At 38.4% G+C, this 12,793-nt stretch overlaps 1 protein-coding gene across 1 annotated transcript in view; it reads left to right on the forward strand.

Moving 5' to 3' along the window:
* Positions 1-12,793, forward strand: part of FGGY (FGGY carbohydrate kinase domain containing) — a 212,410-nt gene that overhangs the window by 49,319 nt on the left and 150,298 nt on the right. Inside the window, exon 5 of the mRNA XM_089515273.1 lies at positions 118-206. Coding sequence (XP_089371399.1) covers positions 118-206 — 89 coding nt within the window. The remainder of the gene's footprint in view (positions 1-117; positions 207-12,793) is intronic.

A 12,793-nucleotide genomic window follows, 5' to 3' on the forward strand; every position in this document is an offset into this window, starting at 1 on the left:
TCGAGAAGAGTACTGATGTTTCTCTTGGATAATTGTATGTGATTTAAATTTGTTTTAAACTTATACTGAGCTAAAATTGTGTGTTTTTATATCTTTGTTGCTTTTTTTAAATGCCAGAATTTGCGAGAGACTTGCTGGGAAAAAGCAGGACACTTCTTTGATCTTCCAGATTTCTTATCATGGAAAGCAACAGGTGCCACTGCAAGGTATGTAAAATATTACTACATACTTTGTTTTTCACCATCTCTTTTCTTGCAACTAGTTCTTGCCTTAATTCATTTTGACTGCACATAATGTATATACATCTGTATACGATTTAGGGTACTTGGGAACATCTTGAACCTATCGTCTTTTGCTATGGTGCATTCCTGAACAAAATGGTTCCTGTAAGCACTTTTAATTCTTACTGTGTTGCTATAACCGTTGCCTGCTTGGTCTCACAATGCATTTCTAGAGCCCAAGCCAATTCAATGCCAGTTTTATTCTTAGCAAAACTGCCAAAGCTTTATATCTTCAAGAGAAACAAAAGCAACTTCCCTTGCCAACTTAGTTACAGAATTCCTCAGGACCCAAATAGCTTCTTTAGGTGTGTCCAGGGGCTTAAGAATACCCAATGGGGTTTTTAATTGTCCATTTATGTTGCATAGGAGACAACCTGTTTTTGAAACACTCGATTTCTAAAGAGGTTTGCAGTGTGGTGTGATGGGACTATTACTGTAAAACTGAAACCCAGGCTTCATTTGAGCAGAAACAGTTGTGTGGTTCTTTGGATCTGAACAAGTACCTTGTGACAGTACAGCAAGACTCCCAGCATTTGACTGTGCTCTTCAGTTTTTCTTGACTGTTTTCTCTTTCCTAAAAGCCCTCTCCACCACCTTGACTTGTATTGGGCCAAGAAGGTTCACACACGGCTTCTGCTTAGTTTCAAGTTATAGTGACTTCTGAAGGTGAATCAGCATAATTGTTCCTAATAGTGTACTCTTGACCTGTAATTCTGGTGTTTAGAGTGGTAAATGTCATATGGTTATTTCTGCATAACTTATGCATTCTTGACCTAGACTAAACCTCCATAGTAAAGATTGTGTTTCATTCTTCCTTTCCTATCTAGTGGCCCTATTTCTAACATAATTTTGTTTAAAACCAAGTACATGATACTGTTGAAAACAGAGAAAGCATTAAAAAACAAATAAAAATAAACATGTTAAAATGATGATGTGTTTGTTCTAAAGGAAATTGATTATAGAAACTGGTATAGATTTGGGCTGCAACTGCACTGCAGAAATAATGCATTTTGACACCTCTTTAACTACCATAGATCAGTGCTATAGAATTCTGGGTACTATAGTTTTCTGAGACATTTAGCTGCCTTTGTCAGACAGCTTTTGTGCCCCAATAAACTACAATTCCCAGAATTTCAACTAAGCTATGGCAATCAAAGTGGTGTGAAACTGAATTATTTCTGCAGTTTGGATTCAGCCAAAGTCTAAGATATATAAATACTTGAGAAATGGAGAGGGACATTGTTTGTTGTTGTTAACTGCCCTTGAGACAGCCTTGACTCATGGCAATCCTGTGTCTAAGACATCTCCAACCCTCCCCCCAACCCTTCCACTGTTCTACTCAGTTTCTGTAGAATCATGCCTGTGACCTCCCTATCCATCTGGCATGTCTTTTCAAGCGAGTCATGCCTTCTCATGATGTGGCCAAAATATAACATCCTCAGTTTTGTCGTCTTGGCTTCAAGGAGAATTTCTGGTTTGAACTTTCAAGGATCCATCTGTTTGTCTTTTTGGCTATCCATGGTATTTTCAGCACGCTTCTCCAGCACCACACTCAAATGAGTTTCTTTTCCTAACCATTTTCTTCACTGTCCAGCTTTCACATCCATACAGGGTAGTGAGAAGTACTCTAGCTTGGATGATTCATACTTTAGTGCTCAGTTGTCTGTCTTTGCTCTTTACGATCTTCTCTAGCTCTTTCATAGTTGTCCTTCCATTCCTAGCCTTCTTATTACTCTGTTGCAGCAACTATTCTGATTGAGGTTTGATCCTAGGTATGGGAAATCTTTAACTATTTCAATATCTTCATTGTTTAAGTTGAATTTATGTATTTCTTCCATGGTTATTATTTTTGCTTTCTTTATGTTCAGCATTAAGCTTGATTGCACTTTCATCTTTGACCTTCCTTAGTAATTACTTTAAGTCTGTGATGTTTTCAACTAGTAATATGGTGTATATATTGTAAGTAAGAGAACTAACAATCTTTAATTGATGTGCAAATGGATCTTGAAGCATGTTTGAGACTAACTGCTTTTTCACACTAGGGGGCAAACAGGATTTAAACAAGAGTTAAACAGGAAATGTTGTATGTTAAACATCAGGCATTTCCTGTTTAACTCTCATTTAACTCTTGTTTAAATCCTGTGTGCCCCCTAGCTGAAAGAAAGAGGCTGGTATTGTAAGCTTTTATAGATTTGAGTCTACTTCCTCAGATGCATGCAGCTTTCTTCTCTCTGTTAGTCTCAAAAGTGCTACAAGATCCCTTTGCACACTGATTTCCCAGACTATGGAGATTATCAGATGAGGGAAATGAGGGGTGGGGGGGAGGCACACTCCCAGCAAGGTAGCGCAATTGTGCTGAAGATTTTCAGATGATGTTGTAATTATCCAGGACTTAACCCATGAAGAACCATCAATGCTCCAGCAACAAAGCATTCACAGTGAAATCCTGTGAATGGTTTGTTGCTGGAGCATTGATGGTTCTTCATTGGTTAAGTCCTGGATGAGCCCAATGTGTCCGAAAATCCTCAGCATGATTGCGCTACTTTGCTGGGGGTATGCCTTTTACTCCTGGCTTTTTCCCTATCTTATAATCTCCTAACACTGCTATGTCTTTGAATTCTAAAACCTTAACTGAGGAATTCTTTGTCCATGACATTGTGTGGTAGATGCTCTATCTTGTGTTTCATATCATTTGGTGCTGTAACAGGAGGTTTTACACACAGACAATTCAAGTCCTAAACACATTTACTTAGAAGTAGGTTTTATTGATTTCTTTAATTGATTCAGCATGTTGACTGTTGTTACGTTGCTTTACACTGACTCTCTTGCTTTGTATAATGTATTGCAAATACTTTTGTAGTCTACTGGTCTTTCAACCAGTATTTATATCATGAGTCAAACTAGCAAACATATTTGGAACTATCTTTTCCTATGCTGATTCCCACTTCCAACAAACAGAGGTTTTCTGCCTTTCTTTTCCATATTGTATATTCCACAAATAAGAGAAATAAAACCAAGTACGAGGAGTTCTCTCAGTTGGGGATTTATTGTAAGAAAAGGTTGTTCATGAACATTGGCTGCTATTATTATTGTTGTTGTTGTTGTTGTTGTTATTATTATTATTATTATTATTATTATTATTACCTAGCCATCATTAAAAGACATAAATTTAATGTCATCAAATCCGGGAAGCAATCTAAAGGGTAACTTGAGATGAGCATATTGAAGAATCTGACTTTAATCTTGGTGGAGTAAAAGAGCTAATAGTAGGGATAGGTTTTGAGTTTCACATCCCTCCAGAGAGCATTTTCCCCATGGTCAATACTGGCAGTATCTGTCTGTGCAAAGGGGGGTTCAGCTTTGAAATGTACCTCTGCTCTTCCCCTCATTGCTCCATGTATGGAACATCCAGATCTGGACACTAGCTGTATGTACTGTAACTCAATCCAATCTTTCCCCAGTAGGATACTTGTTCTGAGAGAGAGGATTCAAGTCAGTGAACTTTGATTTCTTAAACCACTAATCATTTGCATTGTAGCCCTTATGCACATTGGGAGAGACTAGGGGAAAAGAAGAAAACATCAGTTATAAGCAGACAGGCTTGGGCTGCTTTACAGAGTAGGTGGGCCAGAGCAGCCTCATCTTTCTTTCTCCTTCTTTCAAAAAACAGTGTCATTTTGATGCTGCATACTGAGTGACAAATCTTTCAAATCTACTAAGAAACAAAGAATCAGATTAAAATGCAAGAATTTAGGTTTACACAGGTCTCCTGTTTGTAATATGTGATGGAGGCAGAGGGGAGGTTTTGTGTTGTTTCTGTAGTGGCACAAAGATTCATTAAAAACTTAATGCCAACAAGCTGCAATTGCAGGCTTCTTGAATAACATCCTTAAAACTTTCCTTGGACATGGTAAAAATAGTAAGACAAGAGACAGAATTGAACCCATCCTTCAGATTTGGTTATTGCCCTCAGTGTGGTCATTCAACACTTACCTATAGCCTTTTGTTATCTGATCATTGTATATAATCACTGGGACCCCTTGCTCCAGGAATATGATTTGAATTTTGAAGAGAATGTGTGATCAGGATCTGCACCTGTAAAGTAGTCTTTACATATGCCTGATGAATCAAGTCTCTTCTCATCTCACAATCTCATAGAATCATAGAGCTGGAAAAGACCACAAGGGCCATCTAGTCCAACGCCCTGCCATGCAGGAACTCACAGCCAAAGCATCCCCGACAGATGGCCATCCAGCCTCTGTTTAAAGACCTCCAAAGAAGGAAACTCAACCAGCTCTTACTGTCAGGAAGTTCCTGCTAATGTTGAGGTGGAATCTCCTTTCCTGTAGCTTGCATCCATTGTTCTGTGTCCTATTCTTTGGAGCAGCGGAGACCAAGCTTGCTTTATCCCTAATATGACATTCCTTCAAATATCTAAACAGGGCTATCATAATCATCTCTTAACCTTCTCTGGAGTAAGAGGAGTAATGTTGTTGTGTACCTTCAATTAGTTTCTGATTTATGGTGATCCTAAGGCAAACCTACCATGGGGTTTTCTTGGCAAGGTTTGTTCAGGGGAGTGTATGTCATTGCCTTCCTCTGGAGCTGAGAGAGTGTGACTTGCCCAAGGCCACCCAGTCAGTTTTCATGCCCCAGCATCATAGTTCAACACTCAAACCACTATACAGAATAGTAACAATAAACAAATAGTACATATATGGCCTAAATATCCTAGAGGCACTATATACTGTCTGATCTTGGAAGCTACACAGAGTCAGCTCTGTTTAGTACTTAGATGGGAGACTGCCATTGAATGCGATGGGCCTTGGTATCTACTTGGCTCCAGCTCCCCACCGCATGGTTCCAGCCCCTGCAATGGATACCAAAATCTGTGGATGCGCAAGTCCCATTATGGAATAGTAAAATGGTGTCCCTTATATAAAATGGCAATAGGTTTAATTTTTAAAATATATTTTTATTTTTTATTTTAAATAGTGCTCACACAAACAGATCTTGTAGCACCTTTGAGAGTATATAACTGAGCAAAAGAAGTTGTAGCATAAGCTTTTGTAGTATAAGCTGTTATTCAACTGAAAGGAGTCATTGATGTGTTGTCCATAGGATATGAGTAGAGAGACCACAGTCATTTTAAAACAATGTTTGGAATAGAATCACTAGAACTTGGCTTGAGTTGACCATGCCTTTAGTGGGCATTATCCAGTCCTCATATGCAAGAAATGGAAAGCATAAGTATAGACTTTTTATGGTATTAGCTCCAGTACCAGTTTATTACCTTAAGTGTGGGTGAAGTGTGGATGAGGTGTGGGTATTATGTCCACTGTATGTAGTGAAGCCCTACAAATGTGTATTGGATCCAACCACTGATGGGAATGGCTGTGGGAATGTGGCCATGAGAGCTCCTTCTATTCTTGTCCCAATTAACATGGCTCTGCATATGTGTATGCATACATGTGCACACCCTGTGCCAGGAATACCTGTTGGATAGTTTCATATTCTAGCTGGAAGAAAAATCTTAGAAACTACAGATTCCCTGTTTGGATGTCATGGTTTAGGAACCTATTGTATTGAAGCTGGAGATATAAGAATAGGTAGCATAGAACCAATGGCATTCCCCCGTATACTGATAAATTATGAATTATTAGATCAAGATATTTAGACAGATGTTTGGTTTACTATTGGGGTGGTGACCTATAGTTTTTAAAGAAAGAGAAGGGAACATATGGCCCTTCAGTTGTTGGATCTTAACTCCCATCAGCCCTCACCATGGTGTCTAGGGCTGGTGAGAGTTGCAGTCCAACAATATCTGGAGGGCCATATATTCCCTCTGATGTAAAAGACTGAAAAGTTTTCAATTAACATGGGGATTCATCCAGTACTTTAAACAGTTAGAAAGTAACTCAGGATTGCCGATATCAGGTGGACACTGGCAGTCCAGATATTTTTGGATTATAACAGCCATAATTCTTCAATATTTGGTATACTGTCTTTGGCTAATAGGAGCTACAGGCCAAAAACCTGTAAACAGCCACACTTGCCCACCCCTGGTGTATACTTCAGTGTCCCTCTGGAATTCTGGACAAGAGCCTTTTGTGGCCATATCTGAAGACACCAGACACTGAACTTTGAACCTTTTAATAAAAGGCACACACTCTGCTTGCTATTGAGTAAAGGCCATTCTATCCCACCTAATGGATGGGCCAAACTTCTGTGGAATTTTAACTCTTAAAACATCATTTTAATTGATGGCTTAACTGGCCTTATTGGATAGTCCAGTGTGGTAATGAGTTGTTGTAGTGATCTCCGGCAGTCTGAAAACATAACACCCAGCACCAAAGTGTGGATTTTCCAAAACTGTATAAACTCCAGTGGTTGATAAGCTTTACAGTATCTGATATTCTTTATACATAAACTTGTTTTATTCCAGTGCTACTTTGAACTATTTAACAGAGATACATATAGTAGAATCTAGCATATCTTGGGGTTATGTCCATATATTAGAAATCATTGACAAAACCCTGTTTGTATTTTGAAACTCTTTTACTCCTTAGTTAACCAAAATTTGGAGGCAGAATGAAGTAGAGTTGTTTTTCTCAAATGTTAGTAATCCTCTTTAAAGTTCAGCATTTGTATTCAGCAGTGCATGACTCACCACTCTTCCCCACCCACTAACTATAAACTTCAATAAATTTTACTTTATATGGTGCTCTGCTTAAAGCTATTAGTAGTAATAATACTCCATTTTAAATGGATCACTGATTCAGCTGGGGTTGAATGTATTAAAAATGCAGAACCTTCATCATGCTTCTGAAATCAGGCTGAGCAGCAGTTTTATTGCAAAAAAGGCAGAGTTGGTTCTCAACATCCCACATGGGATGGGGTGGATACCCACATCCAAGGTCATTAGCTGCAGTCAGATTATTTTATTTACTGCAGTAATAACTAGAGGTTAACTGGCGTTAAAGAGTTTGAAACCAAACAGCCCATGATGTGGCAGGTTTTGGAAATGATTTGTTCACTTAATATGTTTGTAAAACTAATTAATTTCCTTTCTGGGGGGTAAATATTGAAGGCAAATATTATTGTAGTGATAACAACAACACTAAATTAAAATAGGCAGAAACGACAAAGAAACAATTGAGAGATTTTGGCAACAATTGGATGAGTATCAATAATAAGCAGTGAGTTTTCTACAGTTAGATTAATTGAATTAAAGTACTGAAGTTTAGCACTCCCAACCAACTCAGGATGTTCTTCTCCTTGAATATTGACTAAAATGAAAAATATAATTTTTATGCACATTCATTGTCACACTTCTGAATACAGTGAGTTTTTCCTTAATAATTCTGTACTGAAATCATATAATACTAGGAATAAGCTTCCTAGATGTATATAATTTCAGTACAGAATTATATTAGGAATAAGATTCCTAGTAGAACAACAGTTACCCAATATCTTTATCTGTATCCATGCCTTTGGAGCCATTATTCATTTCAGGCTGGGCAGGGAAGAGAAACAAAAGAATAGCCATCTGTGTTGCATTTCTGATAAGTTCAACAGCAGCACCATCACTCACCCCTTTCAAGCAGGGTCATCAAAGCAGTTCTTGCTCAAATACCAATAGATACAAATGCAGAGATACAAATGTTTTTTCCCAAGGTTTACTGAAGTTGGTTTGCTATCCTATACTACTATTGCTGTTACTACTACTACTACTACTACTACTAATGTTATTCATTTATATCCTGCCTTAGGGGCAGTACAGACCTCCCCAAATCGGCGGTCTGAACTCTTCCCATTTTAACTGCAGAAGGATGCTGCAGCCACCAAACTGCATGGCATCCCTCCACAGTAAAAAGAACCCGTTGGCATGTTGTGTATGTCACGAGTGCACCATTGGCACTCGTGATGTACGCAACACGCAGCGACATGCAGATGCTGCATGGCGGCGTCATCATGGTGGTGCCCATGTGGAGTGGATGCCGCCATGATAATGATGCCCATACGCTCTGGAACCCTAGTTTCAGTGCCGGCACACCTCTTTTGTGCTGTGTGTCTCACGCCTTAGAGAGCCAATGTGGTGTAATTGTTTGAGCATTGGACTATGACTCTGGTGACCAGGGTTTGAATCCCCATGTGGAAACTCACTGGCTGGCTTTAGGTAAGTCACTCTTTCTCAGCCTTAGAGGAGGGCAAAGAAAATCTGAGAAAATCTTGCCAAGAAAACTCCATGATAGGTTCACCTGAGGGTCACTATAAGTTGAAATGACATGAAGGCCCACAATCATAAAAACATTTTGCCTTTTCCCCAATAATGAGACTCAAGCTGGCTTGCAACATATTAAAACAGTGCAAATTAAAAACTATAGAAAAACATCATTAACAGCATAAATATAAAAGCTATTTAAAGGGCAATTAAACCATTTATAAAGTCAAATCAAATAAAATTCATTAAAAGAGTATATACAAGCCACAAAAAGGCACAGACCACCATTAAAATCCCATCCGGTTAGTTTCTAAAAGCCTGGTGGCATAAAAACATATTGACTTGCCAGCAGGAGAGCAAGGAGGGAGCTATCCTAACCTTCCTAGGGAGGGAGTTCCAAAATCTGGGAGCACTTGCTGGGAAGACTTTCTCATTTGTTCCCACCAAAAGAACCTGAAGAGGAGGTGGGACAGCAAGATGAGCCTCTTCAGAAGATCTTAGAGATCTAATGGGCTCATACAGGGAGATATGATTGTAAAATTCCTTTCAGTTCTTTTTGTTTAGAAAGATGAAATGAACATTTTTGTATTACTGCCAAAGAAGCACCTTGCCAAGCACAGAATTTTGCACTGTTGTTCATTTCTTCTACTGCATTTTCAAGCATTGGAATCTTTCCTTCTAAATTGCCTTTTTTTGGAGGGGAGGGGGTTGTCTCTTTTGCTATCCCAGCTAGTTGTACTATGGAGTGAAACAACCGTCCAGTTTTTGAACTGATATGGAACAACTGAAGTGCATGCTGGTTTAAGATCTACTTGATGCAAAGTCATCTCTATATGTGGTTTTGTGTGTGTGTGTGTTAGTTAAACAGGTGCTTCAGCTCTTTCTTTTGCCCTTTCGATTGTGTGATGTGTTTTTTGCTTTCAGGAAAGTTAATGAAAAATGAGCTAGTTTGGTACTGAAGAAGTAAAGCGATGGGGGAGGGAGGCAGTAGTTGTATTGGGTGTATGGCTGGCTGGCTGGCTTTCTGCCATAGAGACACTGAACTCTGAGCCAACCATGAAGTCATGCTGAACTTAAGGAGTCTCACTAATCCAAAGCACTGCGTCTTAATTTTGACAAAGTAAAGACTTCTTGATAAGCCAACCTATTAAAAAAGTTGTTAAATGATGTAGGGTGGGGGGCATTGCTTGTAAGCTTAGATTGAGAATGAGAAATGTGGTGCGAGGAAAGGAGAATCTTCTTCTTTTTAAAAATAATTCTTCTGTTACTGGCTCCGTCAAGCCTCAGAACAGCTTTGGCACTCTGCTCTTCCCTGCAGTTCTTGGGCTGCGCAATGGCTTGATATGAAATTTGAGAAATGTATGTACTTTTCTATTTCAGGAAAATGATCTCACGCATTGAATGTGTGTGTTGTTGGCTGTGAGGCTCTGATCTTGCCCAGTGTGGCTTGGCTTGGCCCTTTTTCTTTTTTTTAATAGTGGGTATGAATTGCCAAAATACATTTTACCAGAATTCAGGCATTCCCTCATAGTCCCCCTCTTTTTAAAGGATCTGCTTTCTTAATCTTCATTACATCTTGTCCTTAAGCATAGTAGGCTTAGTTGAGAGAGAAAGTTAATGTTTCTGTTGGTCAGTCCCTTGTTTCTTTTTAACCCCTTCCTCTCAACAGTGCTGGGTACCACACACTTGTATTGCTAATAAATGCAATATTGAGGGAGGTCATTTGAGCAAAACAGTGAGAGCTGCCTTTTTCTGTATTTTGTATCCAAACCACAATTGAAGGCACTACAGATGTGAAAATCTCTAAACCAAGGTGTTCTTTTACTCAGAAATGGCCTAGGAGATGCAAACACTTCTTTTCATTGAGAATCTTAACTCAGAGAAATTCATTTTAGTGCTTACTGTATATACTCATGTATACATTTAGAAATTTTAGTCAAAAAAGTGAACCCCAAAACCTGAGTGGACTTATCAACAAGTCAATGTAAGTATTGTACTTTAACTCTTATATATAAAAAGGAACCATCCCCTGGTGAAAAGCAAGAGAGTAATCTGTCCTGGAAGCACCGACTTCCCTCTATTCTCTTGTCAGGGATGATGGGAGTTGTAGCTCTTCACCTCTGGCTCTAACTCACCACCTTGTTATGCAGCGGAGCTGATCAGCTTTGATCAGTGGTTAGTGCTTTTCTCCAAAGCAGCAGAGTTTCAGAGAATAGGCTGAAGACCCTGACAAACTCTCCAAGCCTTCTCACTCTTTTTCCTCAGATGTCTCCAAACTTCTCCAGGGTTCTGCTGGCTCTTGTATCTTCACACAAGACACCAGACAACTCAGTAGTCTTGTATAAAAGATCTACTTTATTCTACTATATACAAAATACTATATGCCCTATAAATCACAATCTCTACAATCTCCAATACTCCAACTATATCTCCAAACTACCCACAAAATACATTGGCAAACATAGCAATTATTATAGCCATTGTTAAACACCACCCACTAGTCAGTTTCCACCCAGTGGGCGTGTACACTCATTTTGATTGGTTCACATAGTTCCACCCATACTTAAGAATTTCATCATTTCACCTTGTACACTTAATGAATCTCAGGTGTTTCCAATTGTACATTCTATAATTCTGTCCTTGACATTCAAGACTTCTAAATTACATTAGCTTTATCACCTGTGTGGCTTCTTAATTGCTTTTGCTTAGTCACTGTGACTTTCACATACATGTTTTATTTCTTCTACTGTATGTCCCATGTTGCATTTTCCTTAACATCTCTCATTGATCTCGCTTATAATATGAGCACAAACAGTTATACGTTCTTTGGTATTGTTTACCTTTGCTTTATCCTTTACATCCTTTGTTACATGGCCCTAAATTTCACCCTTGACTTATCCATGGGTCATATCAAAATCCATAATTTTGGCCCCAAAACCTGCACTCAACTTATACATGAGGTCAACTTATAGTTGAGTATATACGGTACTTATAGAAGTATATGAAGAACACAAGCACAAATGGGTCTCTACACTTTTCCTTCTATATCTTACTAACATTTTCTGAAGTAGATTACAATGAAAACAATAGCCATAAATACTCGACTATAAGTCGAAAGTCAAGGGCAGGTTTTAGGGCTAAAATTATTGATTTTGATATGACCCATGGATAAGTCGAAGATAAAACTTAGGGGCATGTAAATGAAGGATGTAAAGGATGGAGCAAACAAAATATATACCTGCACTGCCTGGAAACTGTTTTTATGCAACTACCACAACTCTCATGCACAGAAACAATAAGCATTTCTGCACAGAATAATTTCTAGAAACACTTGGCATTTGTGAATACTGAGCGAAAACTGTGCAAAATTCTTGCCATGGTGTTATTCTTCCTGACTGGATTTCCTGGCTGTTGGAAAACCTATTTTATGGCCAAAAAAAATGCATAAAGATGAACATATATCCCACCTCACCTTTCTCCCAACATAAGACATCTAACAAAAAAATTTAAAACAAAAACATTAAAATGTAGATACAAAGTTTAAAAAAAACAATTGAATAATTTTAAAAAGTTAAAAACATTATATGTTAAAAATTAAAATGTATTGCAAACTCTATACAGATCTTAAAAATCTGAATTACACAGTATTGAAAAGCCCAGTCCATATCAGTTTGAAAAAACCTGATGGCACAAGAATGTTTCAATCTGCTGCATATTTTTTTATTCATGTAGTCTGAGCATGGTTTCAAGGTTTTAACTAGAAGACAATAGCTATAATTTAAAGTGGTATAAAGCAGCAAGTGAGGATATAGCCAGAGACTTTTTAGGGTGTATTTACACTGCAGAATTAAAGCAGTTTGACACCACTTCAACGGCTATGACTCTATCCTACTGAATCCTGGGACTCATAATTTAATGAGGTATTCGGCGTGGTTTGTCAGAAACCTCTAGTGCCTCTCCAAACTTCAAATCCCAGAATTCTCTAGGAGAAAGCCATGGCATTTAAAGTGGTGCCAAATTGTTTTAATTCTGCAATGTGGATACACCCTTAGTCTATTCTTCCATTGCTCATTTCAGCCATACATTCCCTTCTGCAGAGCCAAACTAAAATCCCTCTGTTACAGCATATGAAGGCAGAAGGTTACTGAAGATTCCAGTGGCAGATTGTGTTATAAACAATAAATAGACACCCAGAACACGCTTAAGCAAGTAAGTGACAATCCCAGATAAAAGATACTTGCTACTCTCCTGTGCCACCTTGAATTTGTTAATTTCAGAGAATACTAAT

The sequence above is a fragment of the Sceloporus occidentalis genome, unplaced genomic scaffold (genome assembly GCF_023333645.1).
Source record: "Sceloporus occidentalis isolate IW3139 unplaced genomic scaffold, rSceOcc1.0.p SCAF_3, whole genome shotgun sequence".
NCBI classification, from domain to species: domain Eukaryota; kingdom Metazoa; phylum Chordata; class Lepidosauria; order Squamata; family Phrynosomatidae; genus Sceloporus; species Sceloporus occidentalis.